Raw genomic sequence first — 20,380 nt, 5'->3', positions numbered from 1 at the left:
TATTCACAGGATGTGTGGTATAAACAAACAAACAAAAACAAAGAAAAAAAGAAAAAACAAAAACAAAAAAAAAAAGATAATATATATCGATATACATATATATATATATATATATATATATATATATATATATATATATATATATATATATATATATATCTTTTTCTTTTTGTTTTTTCTTTTTGTTTGTTTATTTATACCACACATCCTGTGAATATGTTTATGGTTATATGGTTATATATATATGATATATCTGTGTAGGTGTGTATATATATATATATATATATATATATATATACATACTCAAATATTCATACTCAAATACATGACCAAATGACCTGCACATTGGCGTGGGACACAATAAGTTGTGTCATAGTCCAATCAAATAAATTATTTTCAATTTCATTCTTGGGAGGTCAATGATGTAGTAACAACACTGTTAATTAATCTCTATTATTTGAATAGAAATATTTGTGATGTCTTGGAGGAAGCAGATGGCTAGGAGTGTAAAGGTTGCAAAGACCATTCAAGCTGTCAGGAAAGCACAATGACACTCAGCAGACTAGTTTCAGTCTAGTTTGCTTTTTTATGCCATCCATTAAAAGAAAGGGCAGATATTGAGAAAGTAACATGGAAAGAGCTATAGACTCCACTCACCATGCCTGATACTCTTTAGCTCACCAGAAACCTAAACCACCTTAGAAGCTAATGGTTGTGTTCTCTGCCTGACAATACCAGTCATTGCATACTTAATTAACCATGAGTATCAATTGTTCTTTTGTCATACAACACAAAGACATGTGGAACTACTAATCTAATTTGAACCTTTAGACTCATGCAATATCATCTAATTTGCTAGAAGTTTAAACATCTGTAAAGGTTAGGATAGAATAACTACTAATAATCATAAATAATCAGAAAAATTGAATAAGCTCAGAACACTCGAAAATGGGGGTTAAAGGTACGGTACTTACATCCCAAATTAGATAAATGAACGAAAATAGGATATGGGGCAAGCAGCGGGATTTTAATGGTACCGTCTTATGACTAATAGTACTACATGAAAAGGTGAATCTTGTTCATTAAAAATATAACATACTTTATTACAAATTTTCAATTAAAAACAGTATACAGAAGACAAGAACAAGCCACAATACAAAGTGTGTGTGAATACACACATAGATCAGTCATGTATCCAATTACTTGATGAAGCAGTATAATACAGGAGGATCATGAACATAAGCTTTCATCCTGAGTTCAGTTCATGATATCCTAAGTACACATATACCCACTACCTGACATGTTTCGCGGGGATCCGCTTCCTCAGGGGCATAGGGGTGTACAGTGTCGAGGAAAGTACAGTGATTACAATATAAAGGTAAAAGAGATTATCAAAAATTTGTCATACGGCAAATATTGATACTGTTTTGCACCATATATAATTCATAACATTTTATTGTTGTATTAATATTTGAGCCAACAAAACCAAAGAGACCCCACCTATGAAACAGCCATCATTGGTTAGCCAGAGGGACCATAGGGACAACAAGGTGAGTAATCTACCCTGGGCAGACACGGAGCCGCCAATATAGAGATCATAAATAATCAGCAATCATAAAGAAAAAAAAGTAAGTAATAAACATGTTTGAGAATTACATTCCTACCCTGGAAAAAAGAACAATTACCTCTCAACCATACCAATATGAGCATTAGAGACACCATAGTAAAACTGCTTTTTTTTTTCTTCTCAATCCTTCTAAAAATTGATAAAATATACTACATGATAAATACTTATATTTTGTGCTTGAGAAGACAGCTACAGAAGAAAAATTACACATTCAAATGTGCACTGACACCCATCCTGCGCTCTGAGCAGCTGTCTTCTGCATCTGCATCCACCTTGGAGCTACTTACTTGAAGGCAGCCTATGTAAATGGAAGCAGAAGCAATGGCTACACTGACACAGCCGCATTTGACATGCATGCAGGAGCGGCTGCAAGGATCCAAATGCAGACAAAGTGTGTTTGAATCCATGCACCTGATCCTGCAGGCATGTCACATTTTGATATACAACTGTGTCTGTGCAGCCACTGCGTATGCATCCACCTCTATAGGTTGTCAGCTTGCAGCTCCGAGGTGGATGCAGACACAGACAGGCAATGGCTTAACATGCAGGACGGATGTCAGTACCTATCTGAATGAGCGCTCAACAAACTATACACAAAATAGTTACAAATACTTGAAATGTACAAATAGCAAAAGGACAACAGCAATGCAAAAACTATACACACTCAATCACTTTTTACCATTGAAATAAATAAAAAAACAAATTCACAAAAAAGGTAATGCAAAATATTATTTTTGCGAAAGCAAACATGAATAGACATACTGTACAACTTTGAACATGCCTTATTTTTACATCAAAGAAACAAATACAACTTCGCTTTGGAATTCTTTCTTACATTAACCATTTTAAGACTGCTCACGTTGCTGCTACTGCAGCAAAGTTGCAGCCCTGGGTCCAGCGACGTAGACCTATATCGCTGGACTCCTGCCAGTCTCCGCGGCTGCCAGAGGCTCGCTCTTGCTGTATTTAGACACAGCGGGAGTCGGGCCGATGGAGGAGAGACAACGATCACCATCTCTCTTCCCCGATCATCGGGGAAAGAGTGAAAAAATCCGCCCGCTTGTGTAAACAAAGCGGGCGGATCTTCTCTGTGACAAACAGGGACAGATCAGAGGATTCAGCATAGCTGAACCTGCGATCTCTGTCTGTGTCACAGAACCCCCTCCCCCCACACACGTCAGTAAGCATGAGGTACACATTTAACCCCTTGATTACCAACAGTGTTAACACCTTCCCTGCCAGTGTCATTATTACAGTAACAGTGCATATTTATAGCACTGATTACTGTAGTAATGTCACTGGTCCCCCCAAATGTGTCAAAAATGTCAGTTAGGGGTCCGATCTGTCCGCCGCAATGTCACAGTCCCGCAAAAAATCGCAGATCGCCGTCATTACTAGTAAAAAAAAAACAGTAAAAATGACAAATCTTTCCCGTAGTTAGTAACGTTTGTGCAAACCAATCAAAATACGCTTATTGCGATTTTTTCCCCCAGAAATATTAGGCAGAAAACAAATTGGCCTAAAATGTTAAAAAATTTTGATGTATACATTTTTTCTTTGGGAATGTTATATATCAGATTGTGAAAATATTGTTTTTTCTTCAAAATTGTCGCTCTTTTTTTCAAAAATTTTAAATTGCAGAGGTGATCAAATACAACCAAAAGAAAGCTCTATTTGTGGGGGAAAAAAAAGGACGTAAATTTCATTTGGGCACAGCGTCACACGACTGCACAATTGTTCGTTAAATTAATGCAGTGCCAAATTGCAAAATATGGCCTGGTCAGGAAGGGGGAAAAATCTTCCGGTCTTAAAGTGGTTAAAAATACGCTCATTGAGAATTTTTTTTGTCAAAGACATGTAGCTAAATTCCTTTTTGGCCTAAATATATGACGAAAATGGAATATATTGGATATTTTTTAACTGTCAAAGTAGAAAATGTCAATTTTTTGCAAAATTTTCGCTCTTTTGTTATTAATATCGCAAAAAATTAAAAAAGCGCAGATGTGATCAAATACCACCAAAAGAAAGCTCTGTGTGTGGGAAAAAAGGACGTAAATTTAGTTTGAGTACAGCATTGCATGATCGCGCAATTGTCAGTTAAAGTCGCGCAGTGCCAAGTTGCAAAAAGTGGCCTGGTCATTAAGCAGCCAAATCCTCCAGGGCTAAAGTGGTTAAATATATCAAATTAAAAAAACGCATGCAAGATATTTTTCTTTATTTGTGTTGATAACCATGTAACAAATAACAAATCTAGAAAGGTAGGTTACAAAAAAATTATTGTTGCCTAATGAATAGCATAGACATCCTGTTGGCCAAACAACCAATATGTACAAAAACAAACCTTTTTATGACAGTACATCAAACAATGCCCCAAACAAGTGGATGACTGTATGTAAATAAATTGATATAATATTATTTATGAATAAAGACAATCTAATGTATTGCCTTCAGTTAAAAAAAATAACGTAAAAAAGGCACAAATAAAAACCCCAAATAGTTAAAAGCATTTAAAAACACAAACTACTTCTGAGACACATATAAATGTCCCCTTATTTATATATAGGTGACACCAACATCTATAGTAACCCCTGCTCCCCTCGCGAGTCCATAATCAATCACGATGCCCTCTGTCAACTGCCTTAAAAAAATGTATCAATGCAAAAAAATGTTTACATTTTTAAAATGATCATTTTTACAGGAGGAGTCATTTTAATAATGCTTAAAGTGAAACAATAAAAAAGGAAAAATGGACTTTAAATATCGTGCCTCCACTCCTCCAATATGGGTATGTGCGGATGGAATCAAGATGAATGGACATTCAATAAGACCAACAACAAAAATATCTCTATACCATCTCCACAGTAACTCAGATGCCAGCTGTCGGTGAGTGTAGAAGTTATGGATGCTTCTGCTGATCTGTCCCGGCATCTGAGTTACTGTGAAGATGGTCCAGGGATGATTCCGCTGTTGGTCTTATCGAATGTCCATTCATCTTAATTCCATCCGCACATATTGGAGTGGAGGCGGTTACCACTGGCTGTCTACACATCAATTGGAGAAGTTGAGGCGCTCACTGCTGGCTGTTTATGCTTTTGTTGGCCCCTTAGGCGTATGCCTATTTGAGCCTTCTACATTTGGTAAGCTCCTCTCTATCATTAGTGGTGTTTTATACATGATTGGGTGATCCCCATAGATAAAATGTGAGGACTGTGGAAATCTATTGAGCACTCTTCCTGCAGAGTTTTATCACGTCTAACAAAATTTTGCGCATGTTCTTTGTCCATTTGCCTTAATTTGAACAGGTGGATTGGTTAGCACATTATATAAGCTTATCTTATTCTTCAGTCCTATAATAATTTTTTCTTAACAAGACATAGTTATATTTCCTATTTATGCACATATTTTTCCCATGTTAACATACGATGAAGTGAGTATTATACTTTCAATTTTATTCCATTCCCGTTTTCACGCATGGGGTATTGCACTCACATAAGGCTGAGACTGTTTCAGGATTGTTGTACCTGTTGAAGTCCCAGTTCTTCATATACCAATTATAGCATTGCACCTTTTTTCCCCCCTTTTATTTGTAACAGACTGTCCTGTGTGGTGTTAGCAGCTGTTTGACATTTTTGATAGCTGGCACAGTATTCTCTTCCCACCATACGGTCCCCTTAATGTGCCTGTAAAGTGGTGCATCTGTACAATGTATGTAGCCTGTTGCAGCAATACTGACATTTCTAAAGGAAAAAATGTTATTTAAAATTGCTCGCAGCTGTAATGTATTGTCGCCTCCCGGCAATACAAATAAAAAAATGAAAAATACAGCATAGGGTCCCCCCCCCCAGTCCAATATTAGGCCCTTCAGGCTTGGTATGAATTTTAAGTGAAACCCTACGCCAAAAAAAAAAAAAAAAAAACAACAGCGTGAGGTCCCCCCCCAGAATCCATACCAGACCCTTATCCCAGAATGCAGCCTGCAGCCTGGCAGGCCAGGCTGGGGGGGGGACAAGCGAGCGCTCCCCCTCCTGAAACATACTAGGCCACTTGTCTCCAACATTGGGAGGGTGCTTTGGGTGTCCCCCAAAGCACCTTGTCCCCATGTTGATGAGACAAGGGCCTCTTACCGACAACCCTGGGCTGTGGTTGTTGGGGTCTGTGGGTGGGGGGCTTATCGGAATCTGGAAGCCCCCAGATCCTGCCCCCCCATGTGAATTGGTATCGGGTACATCGTACCCCTACCCATTCACCAAAAAAGTGTACAAAAAAATAAACACAAAAGACAGTTTTTGACAAGTCCTTTGTTCAAAAAAAAAATAGTGTCCCTCAATTTAAATCTATTGTCAATCATGACACTCGCCACACCCCAAATATACAAAAAAAATTCAAAGACGCTTCGCCACTCTCTTGAGCTTTGACAGCTGTTTTATAGGCAAGGGGCGGGGCCACCGATTACGTCACTCTTTGGCACCGCCCCGTCTGACGTCGCATGACATGTTGAGAGCAAGCGGCCTGGTATGGTTCGGCCTGCCAAGCTGCATGCTTGGATAAGGGTCTGATATGGATTGTGGGGGGACCCCATGCCGTTTTTTTTTGTTCTGTTATAGGGTTTCCCTTAACCATTTAAATACAAGTTACTTTCACCCCCTTCCTGCCCAGATCGATTTTCAGTTTTCAGTGCTCATTGGCATCTATGGGAAATATTGGTCAGCTTGGCATTGCATTGCTCCCTGTTTTTAACATTGGTTTCTTTGGGAAGTCTTGGTCAGCTTGGCTGCTCACAAACTATTAGTGACAGGGACACAAAACTTGGGGAACACCAAGAGGGGACCAAGGACTAAAACATATTTAATATTTTATATAATATAAATGTTATGTGTTTGTGTTTTGTGCAACATTTGAATTTCCCTCCCAATTCCGCTCCCATGCACCATTGCTGCTGCAGGGAACGGAACCAGGAAGTCATCAGACCGACGGACGAGCGGCGGGGATCTCGGCTGGCGATCACAGCAATGGGAGATCATCGCTGGATCACCAGGAGAAGGTAAGGAACCCCGCTGCAGGCTCTGCACATCTACCCCGAGCGTGACTCGGGGATACCGATCCTAGCATAAAAAATCCACCCCGAGTCACGCTCGGGGATACCGCTAAGGGGGCTATTCATTTTAAATGTGGGGAATGCCTGTACACTACACTTACTGCACTAAACAAACTCAACACACTAACTACCTGCCTAATCTCTATTATTACACACTATACATGGCTGCGGTGTCAGCAGCAGCCTTTTATAGTGTGGGGCGTGGACTTGCCTGCCTGCACCCTGCCTTTGGCTAATCATGGCTCTGACAAGACATTGTGTTGGGATTGGCCAAAGCATGCAGGTCTGATGTAGGTCAATGCACAATAAAGGGAGAATTTGAAATGTCCCATTAGAGGCTAAATGGCAAATTTATCCAAGTTGTATACAAATCTCAGAACACCAGTAACACACACACACACACAGTATGGAATAGGGGCTTCCAGTTGGTGTCACAGTTGCCATGAATCATCTGAGGTGTTTCATGCCAGTCAAAGGATTCCTTAGAGGGGGAAGAGTGCCCTTAGTCTGAAAAAAGGAAGCTAAACCCATCCCAGGTCCACAAATGAGCAACAACAAAGTCACTCACTGGGAAACACATATATTATGGCAGATAAAAACTATGACTGTCAGTGAGTGGCATGAGAACACTTTATTCATGTTTCTTTTGTAACATAGGTGACCAGGGTTTAAAAATCTGATGTAAATGTAGAGAAAGTTTGATATGTCTAATTCTTTTAGCATTGTTAAGATTTTTTGTCTAATTCAACAATTTTTTTATCATCACAATAACTTTTACAAATCTTAACAAGACAATCATATGAACAGAGAGGGAAAATAAAACCCAGGTATAGGAAAAAACAAAGGATGTCCCTGGGTTTCCCATATAGGGAGACACAGGGGTATGGGGGATTGTTTTACATACCCCAACCTATAATAAACCAGATGATATTACTTTCAAAATCAATATTTAATAATCCAAAGATATTTTAAAAACGTGTACAGTGCTATCAGTTTTTCCATACAGTCAACAAAACCCAGAGTGATGGTGGGATTGATGCATTTCGCTCATATTGGGCTTCTTCAGGGTCCGCTTGAGGTTCACATAGTATATAAACCCAGAGGTGCAGATATAGGAAAAATGAATACAAAGGCTGGTTTGTTATAATAGGAAGTAATATCAAGAGAGTTTTATTTTGATGATAAATATGACTGGCTACAAAAGGGGCCCACATTAAGAGCCAGTAGACCAGAGCTGAGTAATGAAACAGGAGGTCAAAATCTTAAGTGCAGTACCATAGGTCAGAAACTGTATACTCGTATGGCCACAACAAAGCCACAGAAAGCCACATGGACAGCCCAGTCTGCCGTAAAGGCGACGCACCATGCGGCTTTCAGTGTCTTGATGTGGGCCCCATTTACAGCCAGTCATATTTATCATTAAAATCACACTCTCTTGATATTACTTCTTATGACAAATCGGTCTTTGTATATATTTTTTGCTATATCTGCATTTTTGGGTTATTAAACTATGTGCACCTCAATCGGATCCTGAAGATGCCCAAAATCCTACCATCAATCTAAAGTCTGCTGATTGTATGAAAAAAACTGACAGCACTGTACACATCTTTTTAAAATATCTTTTTCTATAGATTAATACACGTTGTTTTAAAACATAATATAATTTGGTTTATTATTGCCTGTGGCACGTAAAACAATCCCTTGTGGGAAACCCAGGGACATCCTTTGCTTTTCCTATACTGACTTCTTGGGATTGTGCCACCCTTTTTTATTTGTACAAGTTCTCCCACCAAACCTTTCTAGAAATAAAACCCAAATCAAACATCAGTAGCTAAATAATACAGAAAAGCATCCCTTGTATAACTTATTGCAGCATCAGATCACAATGGCTTGTTTCATAGTCAGTACAAATATATGTAGCACCCTACAGGTAGGTGCTAGGTAAATGCATAGTGGGCCTTGTCTGCCTAACAGCAGGGCCATGATTGCTTTTTGGTTAGGGTGTCATGGCTTCCAGGTGTGTTTGCTGAGAGGGGAGTCTTCCCACTGGCTCTGTGAGAGGGTTCTCATAGGGCAGTGGAGGAAGCCCAATCAGGGACACATTTAGGTTTGTAACTACCCCAGAAGGCAGATTCTGCAGCAAAGAATTCTGGGAGTGGGTATAAGTCTGAGGGGTGCATGTGACTCAGCGTCTTTGGTAGGAGCAGAGTCCCAGGAGGGAGAGAACGGCTGTCTGTCCTCCTGTTTGAGGAAGTGGATGTCTCAGGGTGCTGTCTGAGAATCCAGAGGATGCCGAGTTGAGCTGTGGGGATCCGGTCTGCCGAGAACCAGCGGAGAGAGAGAGGGGTCCAGTCCCAGGAAAGCCTACACAGGTCTTGAGTACTGAGGATTACCCCTGGGGGTCTGCCTAGAGTCAGTGGGGATCACTCCGGAGAAGGTTCTAGGATCCAAGTGTCAGCGAGCTGTAAAGGGGGTACCTAGGTAGAGGACCCTGAAGTGACAGAGGGGGTACCTAGTCAGGGGACTCTGAGGAGTTAAATGGGGTGCCTGCAGTTTGGGCCCTGAAGAGTCAGTGCACAGTGTGTTGTGCATCAGTTAAGAGTTGCAGCCATACAGGATTTCACAACAAGCTACCTCAAGCCAGTGCAAGGCAGGAGGGGGTAGTCAGTAACTTTTGAGTGCAAGTAGTGTCAGAAGTTCAATATTCTACATTCCTGGATCTTCTGGACTTAAGTTAGGGGTTCCAGCACAGCTTTCAGAGATACAGTGTGTTCAAAGCCCCACTAAGCGCTGGCTAGCGTTGGCTGGCGTCAAGACAGTGCTGAAGGGCATTTTTGCTATAGAAGTCCCAGAATTGTACATAGTCAAGCCAAAGGAGTATCCCAGTCATTCCCTTTTCCCATCCTCTAAAAATACAATAAAACAACCAAACAAAGATGCCGGAGTTGTCAATGTGTCAGTTCTCACACCCAGGGTCGCAGCTCACATGGGCTGGAGAGGTAACCGGTAACAATGGCAGACCCACATCAGGCCCAATACCTGGAAAACCTGCTACATATATGTTCAGATCTGAAATTGGCATAGATGTCCAAAGATGATGGTGGATTTCTAGAACCCCTTCAATTGGAGGTGCAAATTCCACCCAAACATCTGGATAAAGCTTAGTAGCACAACACAGAAATACACAAGTTAAATAAATTACATGCACCCTTAGATCATGATGGTTATAGACTATGTTTATAGTCCATAGGTTTATGTTTACATCTGAAATTCACATGGGTTATTCCGAAGATGTTTAGCATTTTGGTAGATTTCAAGAAAGTCTTTAAGGCGGGGAGCACATCCCAACCAAGCATCTCCAAAATGTTCATTACCGGTGAACAAAAAATCTCCCTCCCCTTTCTTGACTCCACATTTCAACAAAGTCCTGATATGTCCAATCCATGTACCAGTGGAGTCATCTTGCTGAAATATACTGTTTCGCTGTTTATATACTTTTATAGCCTTGATGTGGACTTGGGAAATATAGGCTTCCACATCATGTGAGACACTCTGAATGGATCCACTTATGACTTGAAAATAAAAAGTTAAATAAGTGCAACAGCAAATGTTAGATTTTGTTTAAAATGAAAAATCTAAAACAATCGAGGGAAAAAAAATCTAATAAAAAACATTTCTAATACCCAGGAATTCACATATAATATCACAAATGCAGCAACAGTAATGACTGATTATAAAGACATTCTACATTAAAAACTGTGACTATGTAGGTCTATCTGCAGAAAATCAGAGAATCTAAAAAATCCAATAAGTTTACAAACTGCAAATTGAACAAGTGTTCCAGATTTGTCTGTTTTTAAGACAGGTTTGTCCGTAACCATAAAATAACTACTAGCACAGTTGTACATCCCTTCCTCTTATATTTGTATGTATATGTACAGTATACTGTATATATATATGTATGTCTATTCTTACAATTTGTTAGGGGTAATTAAGAAAGTGGGACTCAAAGTAATAAAACCAAAAGGGTTCTAGCTGAGTGAAGTGTCACACTTTCAACTCTAATGAAGCAAGATTTTGTAGTGACATAGGGGCCACTGGAGCAGTAGAGCACTAGACATAAAATATACTCACAATTTACTGGCTGATAAACATCAGCTGCCTTATATCTTGACTACAGTGGTTTGGACTTACTCTGCTGGAGAAGTAACTATTCTCTTCCCCTGCATGGAGCTGTGTTTGGATTTTTTGTGATAGCTTCAAATGTATTTTAATCGATATTAAGGGCAACTGTGGACCAGATGTTACTGATAAACAATGTGTACTACCTTAACTTATTCTTTTCCAACTGTGTTTTAAATTGTTGACTTGATTTTCATTTTGACATCAAATCTAGTTAAAATTTTTAGGGATTTTAGAAAATACTTTTTTCTTTTTTTTTTTTACGTGTTAACAGTATGGTTGTTAAAAAATGAAGATTGGAGATTTAGCAAAATGTTTGTTTTTAACTATTTTTATCACTATAAAGTTTTGTGAACTCTAATTTAATTTTGTGATTTGCAATTCGGTTTAACTGGTGTTGAAAAATTATAGTCCAAATCCAGATCTGGATTTACCATTGTTAGGATTGACTCGCATTGGATGCTCCTAGAGCTCTTTGACCTTGTAATTTACAGGAGAGCTTTTATAGCTTTTTTTATTATTACCTTTAACATCCTTCCCATAGAAGACATGTTAGTGTAACTGATCCTTATATATTTTCTTATTTCTATGTATTTTCATAAGTGAAATCACTTACCATAATCATTCTTGCAAACGGCCATAAGAAGGTCTTTGTTATCACAAGGTCGGCACACATCTATTAATCAGGTAACAGAAAAAAATATAAAACATTTTTTAATAGGTTTAAACACATATGACAATTTTAACCGATTATTTTCCTAAATATAGTGGCTTTCAATATAATAAGATATTCAGTAAGAACATCTTTTTGGCAAATAGCCTGTCACACCTGGGCGTTTTTGTTTCAGGTGTTTATTGGGCTTTTTTGTGGACGTGTTTGGAGGCAGGCATGACATCTGAACTTCTGTGTAGGGGTATATATACACACACATATATATGCATATATACACATACACACATATAGGTGTAATAGGAGCGGAACCCCATCCATGCGCTAATGAAATTATTTGCAGGGATGTGGCTCCGCTCCTATCACACCTATATGTGTGTATATGTGTGTATGTGTATATATATATATATATATATATATATATATATATATATATATATATATATATATATGTGTGTGTGTGTATATATACCCCTATACAGAAGTTCACATGTTATGCCTGTCTCCAAAGACACCCAAAAAATGCCCAATAAACGCCTGCAACAAAAACGCCCAGGTGTGATATAGGTGTGATAGGAGCGGAGCTACATCCCTGGACATGCTACTGAGCTGAAACTTCACAGGTACACTTTTTAGACCCCCCCCCCCGACACTAAATGCAAAGAAATCTCCTTTTTTTTTTTCAATAATTTTTTCAATAATTGGCTCTCTATCAAAAACGACAATTTTTAAGAACTTTTATTGTGTGATTAATAGTCCCTGGGGCATGGCCCAGAACCCTAGGCACTTTTTAGGGGGAATTTATTGGGTTTTAGGGCTTCAAAATTGTGTTTTTTCAATTACCGAATTTCGGGTCCCATTGATTTCAAAGGAGTTCTGGATTCCGGACCCGAACTTTCGAGAAGTTCGGGTTTTCTGGTCGAACCGAACTTTTGAAAAGTTCGATCATCCCTAGTTAGCACATTCAGATTTTTTTTTTCAGTAAATAACCTTCAAATCACATTTATATCTTTAAGGGTTTTTTTTTTTTTTATAAAAGGGTTTAAAGTGGTTGTAAACCCACTTTTATGACTTTTACCTATAGGTAAGCCTTTAATAAAGCTTACCTATAGGTACTATAAATATGTCCTAAACTTGTACCATTTAGGAGATATTTACATTGCATTCAGCCAATGATGTCATCAGCACATGCGCTCTGAAGAGACAGCTGCCCTTTGCCGTGACCTGCGGCTCCCGCATGCATGTGCGGGAGTGACGTCACATTGCTCCAGACAGTAATACAGCCAGAGTCCACAGACCCAGAAGAAATACAGGCGAATATGGATGCGGCAGGCAGCGGGGACAATGTGGGCTTTGTTGCGGGTAAGTGTCACATAATGTGCTAGTATGGGATGCATACTAGCACATTATGCATTTACTTTGCAGGGGGAAAAAAAAGGAAGAGTTTGCTTCCTCTTTAAACCAACAAATAAAACAGAAGGCAGGTAAATAAAAGACAAGTAACTTACCATCAGCAGAAGCAAACTTTTGGAGTAAGTGTCCAAAATATTGGTTACTAATCCATTCATACTGGAATCCTGCTGTTCTCCTGCTTAAGTCCTTTTGGGGACTGGCCTGTAAGAAGAAAGCCACTCTCTGTGTAACATCCATTCCAAAGCAGTTAATCCTCTGTACTTCAACTGCTTCACTAACCAATAAGTGCAGCTCTTGGTTCTTTTCGACATACATATTAGCACCTCTAAAATCCAAAAAAGGCTTTATACAGATAGTTGTATGCCTGCTGTTGACCAGGCTGGACTCAAGAATTACACGCAAGGCATTGGTTGGGTAAAGCCATTCTAGCGAGCCTTCTGCACAGCGTAGGTGAATTTGTTCCACAGCCCTTAAGCGAAAGTCCCACGTAAGACCACTAGTGAAAAAAAGAAAAACCTATTCATATTATTCTTTTAAATACATTGTAAGGCTTAGGCCACTTTTACACGATTCCATCTGTCTATTTTTCATCCATTCATTGAGGAATGAAAAACAGACAGCAATTCATTTCTATGGGGAAAATGGATGTAAACAGATGATCATCTGTTTACATCTGTTTACACCTATGTCAGTTCAGGTCAGTTTTTATAAAATGGTACAAGGCTCCACCCAGATCAGCTGAATTGGACCAGAATGGATGTAAAAGGATGACATTCATTTTTGCAACCATTTTTGCATTGGTTGTTGGCATCCTAACAACCATGACTTATCCCTGCTGAAAGCAGAATGTAAACAAAAGAGCTGAGATTACATTAAAAAAAAAAAGCATGCAGGCCCCCCCCCCCCCACATATCATGTTTTTGTTAATATCACTAAGTGACACTGTCCCTTTGTGTTGTGTTTTTATATTTACCAAACTTTTTTGTGAATGAGTAAGGGTACTTTGTACGGATTACTCGTTCAACGCGCAAGGCAGGCTCTGAGGGCTCACTTCTTGTTAACACCTTCCCCACCTACAGTACAATGACAGCCAGACGGGAGCACTGTTTTGGAAGGATGTCACATAACAGCGGACACATCTGATGACTGATCGCTGTACTGGCCCACTGCCAGTACCATATGATCGCTGTAACCAATCACAGCAGATCACCTGACAGTTGTAAAAAATGGTTGGCTTCTTTCACACCACCCATTGCATACAACTGTGATTGGTCACAGTGATCACATGGTATAGACAGGGCCAATCGCAATCACAGCCCATTTATGCCATTTGATTATCTTTGGCCAGTCACAGTTAATCACAATAAAAGACATTGAATCAACCAGTTTAATTCAGTAAAAAGTGTTGCTTATACTAATGAAATTCATTGGTATAAGCAATCATAATATGTTAAAAAAAAAAAAAACGTGATCACTTTCCTAGAGTAGTTCAGTGTTACTATGGTAAAACTGTATTGTTCTGCTCACAGTGTGTTTGGAAAAAACAAAACAAAAAAAAAAAAACAAATTGTAAAAAAAGATAAAAAAAGTAATAAAAAAATATGAAAACATTTTAAAAAAACTTTTTTACACACTGTCACCAGTCAGAGTCCCTGATCACCGCGACACCTGTTATATGATAACTGTGCAGTGCACTGGTAAAAGTATGTTAAAAAAATGTGAATGTGACAAAAAATCCAACTTCGAAAAAACTCACCATGACTATTTCTAAGTATCTTGGACTGTCAACTTTCCAAAAAATTGGTCATTTGGGGGTATTTGTTTGGTCCTGGCATTTTTGGGTCTCAAGAAATGAGATAGGCCGTCAGTACATCAGGATTGATAGATATACAGATATATACCATGGTTTGTGGATTCCATAACTTTCCTACAGGCTAAATAGTAAACACTGAGCTGGGTTATTTTAACCAAAGAAATGTAGCAGAATACATTTTGACCTACATTTATGAAGAAATGTTATTTATTTGCAAAATTTTATAATAAAAACAAAGAAAAGCATGTTTTCTTTTTAAATGTTCGTTTTTTATTTTTTGTTTTGGCAAAAAAAAAAAAAAAAATACTCAGTTGTAATTAAATAACACCAAAAGAAAACTCTATTTGTGTGAACAAAAACGCTAAATATTTCTTATGTGTACAGTGTTGCATGATCGCGCAATTGTCATTCAAAGTGCCACTGAAAATTGGCCTGAGCAGGAAGGGAGTAAAATTGCCCAGTATTGGATTGGTAAATGGGGCTTCCAGATTCTGGTAAGCCCCCAACTGCAGACCCCCAAAATCACTAGGTCAGGGCTAGGAGGTAGAGGCCCTTGGCCTCATCAACATGGAAGCAAGGGGCTTTGCCAGGAAGGAGCCCCCCTGTTGAAGGCATGTAGCCGGGTATGGTTCAGGAGTGGGGATGCACACTCGCTCCCCCCCCCACCTTTCCTGGCCTGCTAGACTGCAGGTTCAGGTAAGGGTCTTTTTTTGCCTTTTTTGACATGGGGTCCCTCATAAAATCCATAGGTATATATTTTTTATTGTCAGGTCTTTGTTTACATTCTGTTGTCAGCTAGGAATCCCTGGTTGTGAGAACACTGGTTGTTAGAATGCCTATGGGTTCCTACCCATAAGAACCAGGCATTCATTTCATACATTCTTTAAAAAGCACGTGGCTAGACCGTGACGTGTTTAACAAATATATTCATATTTTGTGAATTGACTTTTATGTCAGTTTATGTAGTATTTACCATGCGTTTGTTACCTTGTGATAAATACCACATAAACTAATAGTGAATTAACTTTTTTAAAATTGCATGCAATATTTGGATCAAATGAGACACGTGATCCAAATAGTGCATGTTATTGTTTCGTGAATTGAGCCCTAAGTGTTTTTTCCTTCATTGTAAGGAAAAAACAATGAAAAGGTTTGCAATAAAATTCAATAAAAGATCAGTGCAAGTGCAATGCATCAGCTGCTAGTAATGAAAGGTACACATGCCTCTCTCAAAAATAAACATCAATAAATCATCAATATCAATCAATAAATAATGATAAAATAAGTCCTAGGTTACGGTATCAAAAAGTCCATATAACATCATCAGTCTATGGAACAAATAGTCCTCATTATAAATTCCACATAAAAAACAACCAGGATTTCAAATAGGTACCTATGTAGCCTGTCTTGATGAAAGGAGAGAAAGATATCTCACAGTTCATAAGAATTCCTTCCAAAACTTGATTTGTGGAAATAAGCGTGAATAAATAAATAATAAATACATCATGGTGTAGTAGGTTCAATATTCCATTGCAATAAAGACAGAGGAAGTGCACCCGTAATGGAAAACATAGACCTGTAGTGTTCAGCTCCTTCACCCCGCATGCAATGCAAACCCACCAGATATTATTAGGTAAAACGCCTATTGCTCTCCAATGGTGTTTACACCCATAGGTTCACATTAGAAAGGCAGATATCTACATCACATCCACAGATTAGGTGAGATGATCAATCCCATTCATATAGCCAGGATAATTCCACACTTATTCCTCTCCTGCTTCTGCTGACACCGACACCTGACTCCAGTCACTTGCTGCTTACTGAGTGGGTGGGACTGTTATAATCAAAAGGTTTGACCTTGGCACTGGTCTGCTTTATTTAAAGGTACTGACAACATAATTATTGAAGGGAGGGGGTGTTATTGACAGAGTGGACTACTGAGTTGTATTGTCCTGTAACCATTTGGGGGATTAACTTTCACTTCTTGCATTGTCACTGTTAGAAGAGATGAGGGCAATTAATACTAGTGATTTTTCATTGCCGATACCGATATTTTGGCCATTGCATATCGGTATCGGCCGATATTGTCTGATATTACCGTACATTTAAAAAAAAAAAATGTCTTCTTTTAAATCACTTGACAGGTACTCTTGTGGAGGGATCTGGGGGTCTAAAAGACCCCAAACCCCTCCTCTGCACTTAAAAGCATTCAAAATGCCAAGTTTGGCTGTTTTGAATGCTGTCATTTTTTTTAATCTGGCGCTGAGTACCTGGAAGTGATGTCATGACATTACTTCAAGGTTTTCACATGGAGACCCGATCAGAGCCAAATGCGGCTTTGATCGGGTCTTCGGCGGCCATGCAGGCTGGTTGCCCGGGTCGGAGACCCAGGCGAGCTGCAGAAGGTGGTGGGAGGGGGGGGCAACCCCTCCCACTCCTTGACAAACCCTCAGCCGATTGGTTGTCATTACAAGGCAGCCGACCATCAGCTATGGACGCCGGTACCGGGTGATGCCTCTAACTGCAGGCATCACTCTGGTACAAGCACTTTCCTGAAATATCGGCAATATCGGTCACCTTGGTGGCCGATTCCGATATATCAGGGAAAGTGCATATCGGTCCTCGATATATGGCTTTGCCGATAATCGGTCGATCACTAATTAATACAAAACAATAAACTGAAATAAAATCCCATAATAACCTAGGAGTTATTCATTCCATCCCATTTCCCACATCCAAACTCATAAAGCTTTGGCAATGCTAAATGTATTGGTTCTGGCAATAAAGTTGAATTCTAAAAAGAGAATGGAGAGAGAAAGAAAGAAAGAGAGAGAGAGAGCCTGGTTTGCTCTTGGATACGGAACTAGCTAAAAGGGCGTGTCCAAAGGGTGGTAATAAACAGCGCATACTCAGACTGGTCTGGGTGGTAAGTGGGGTCCCCCAAGGCTCAGTCCTGGGACCAACCCTGTTCAATTTATTCATAAACAGCATTGAGGACGGGATCAGTAGTTCTATATCAGTTTTTGCAGATGACACAAAATTGGGCAGGGCAATAACTGCACAGCGTGAGGCAGATATCCTACAGAATGACCTGGACAAAATAACATAGTGGGCAATGACATGGCAAATGAGGTTTAATGTGGAGAAGTGTAAGGGTTTGCACTTGGGGACTAAAAACATAAAAGCACAATACACTTTAGGGGGGGAACCTTTGGAGGAGTCAAGAATGGAGAAAGATCTGGGACTCTTGGTAGAGGATAGACTATGCAATAGCATGCAATGTCAAGCGGCAGCTGCCAAAGCCGGCAGAATATTAGCATGCATAAAGAAAGGGATGTATTCCAGAGATAAAACTATAATCCTACCACTTTATAAAACTCTGGTCCGACCGCATCTGGAGTATTCTGTCCAGTTGTGGTCGCCAGTCCTCAGGAGGGATGTGTTGGAGCTGGAGAGAGTCCAGAGAAGGACAACTAAACTAATTAGGGAATTGGAGGACCTTAATTATGAAGAGCGTCTGCAATCGCTTGATTTATTCTCCCTGGAGAAGAGGCGCCTGAGAGGGGACATGATAGCAATTTATAAATACCTCAATGGTGATCTCAGCATAGAAAAAAAGCTATTCAGTTGCAAGGATTGCATGAGAACTCGACATACAGGACATACAATGTGTGAGAGAGAGAGAGAGAGAGAGGGGGGGGTAGGGAGAGAGACAGAGAAAGAGGTTGGGGGAGTGAGAAAGATATCTAAACCTAGCTAAACCCAGAAACAGTAAAATAAATGATTTAAAAAAGCTGTATGCCTTTGTGTTCAAAATATATTCTGCCTAATTATTTCAGCATAAGATTAAGAAATTAATTAGAAGCAAAATTACCAGGCAGTTTTACAAACTAGCAAGACTGTTAGAAGGAATTTCTCCTATCAAAAAAAACAAAGACAAGGACAGCACAATTTCACGTCACATGAAAGTGAGAGAGCCTCTTTTAAACAAGCAACAAGGACAATCACAGTATAAAATGTGTCTGGAAAATACTGGCTCCACTATTTCCACTCATGTCAGTATACCATACCTTCCTTTCCAGCTGCAAAAGTCCTCAGCAATGCAAACAATTCCTCTGCTTAGCAGCAGGGTATATATTTGGAGAAGATCCAGCAGCCCAGGTCTCTTCATATTATGATGCCTTTGTCTTCTGAACTACTAAGAGGTCAAGACAAGCTGAGTGTGGATACATCTGTCTATAGTAGGAAAGCCAAACCTCCCTATCAGCATTCCCATTATTCACTCTCATTCCATCCACAGAACTTGCACAGATCATGAATTCCTCACCTTATTCAGCTTTGTAGTTCTTTGTAGCTGCACTGCACAGATGCTTTTTCCCTTCTCCTAACAATCATTTTTATGACTGGTGTTTCTTAACCACTTTAAGACCGGAAGATTTTCCTGTTTAATGACCAGGCCCTATTTTGCAATTCGGCACTGCGTTATTTTAACGGACAATTGCGCGGTTGTGCGAAGCTGTACCCAAATAAAATTGACGTCCTTTTTTTCCCACAAATAGAGCTTTCTTTTGGTGGTATTTGATGACCTTTGTGATTTTTATTTTTTTTGCGCTATAAACAAAAAAAGAGAGACAATTTTGAAAAAAAAAAAAAACAATATTTTTCACATTCTGCTATATGACATTCCCAAAAAAAAAATTAAAAATCTACATTTTTTTACATTTTAGGCCAATTTGTTTTCTACTACATATGTTTGGTAAAAAAAATTGCAATACGCGTATTTTGATTGGTTTGCGCAAAAGTTATTGCCTGTACTAACTACGGGAAAGATCTATGTCATTTTTATTGTTTTTTTTTTTTTTTTTTACTAGTAATGGTGGCGATCTGCGATTTTTTGCGGGACTGCGACATTGGGGTGGACAGATCGGACCCCTAACTGACATTTTTTACACTTTTGGGGGTACCAGTGACATTACTACAGTAATCAGTGCAAAAAATATGCACTGTTACTGTAATAATGCCATTGGCAGGGAAGGGGTTAACCCTGTTGGTGATCAGGGGGTTAAATGTAAGCCTAGGGGAGTGATTCTAACTGTGGGGGGGGCGTGGCTTTTGAAATGATCACAGAGACATGCAATCCTCTATAGCAGGATCACATGAGCTCTGTGATCATTGCAGGGAGAAGGACGGGCTGCTGTGTTTACATCAGCCGACCGTCCTTATCCCTCAGCGGGGAGCGATCGCCGGTGTCAGGCGGGAATCAGAGCTGCCTGACACACCCACAGGCTTCCCTGCTGACGAGCGGGGGTGGGAGTGCGCCGCCGGAAGCGCACACTCGCCCCCTAGCCTCCTGAGAGTGAACGACATAGAGCTATGTCAGTTTGCCCAGGAGCGGCTGTCTGCCGCAGTAAATCTGCGGCAGGCGGTCGTAAAGTGGTTTTAAGTCTAAAAAATAAAAATAAAATTTACATCAGCGCTAAATATTTCCACAATGTATAGCACATATCTCGTGAGGTGTGTACGGTAAAGATTGTAAAAGTAAAATAATAAAAATAATAAATTGACATGGTCAGCAGGAAA

At 39.5% G+C, this 20,380-nt stretch overlaps 1 protein-coding gene across 1 annotated transcript; it reads right to left on the bottom strand.

Moving 5' to 3' along the window:
• Nucleotides 1-9,980: 9,980 nt before the first annotated feature.
• LOC309564865 (meteorin-like protein) lies at nucleotides 9,981-18,971 on the bottom strand (the record flags this gene model as incomplete). The annotated part of the gene is made up of 4 exons (XM_082269552.1): nucleotides 9,981-10,294; nucleotides 11,521-11,580; nucleotides 13,083-13,483; nucleotides 18,871-18,971. The coding sequence occupies 4 exons, from the start codon at nucleotides 18,969-18,971 to the stop codon at nucleotides 9,981-9,983; spliced, it is 876 nt and encodes a 291-aa protein (XP_082125678.1).
• Between the last annotated feature and the right edge of the window lie 1,409 nt (nucleotides 18,972-20,380).

Source organism: Pelophylax lessonae, assembly GCF_965119305.1.
Source record: "Pelophylax lessonae genome assembly, chromosome: 9".
In the NCBI taxonomy this organism is placed as follows: Eukaryota; Metazoa; Chordata; class Amphibia; order Anura; family Ranidae; genus Pelophylax; species Pelophylax lessonae.
The sequence above is the reverse complement of the archived record's forward strand: the minus strand, read 5'-3'. Positions and strand labels throughout refer to the sequence as shown.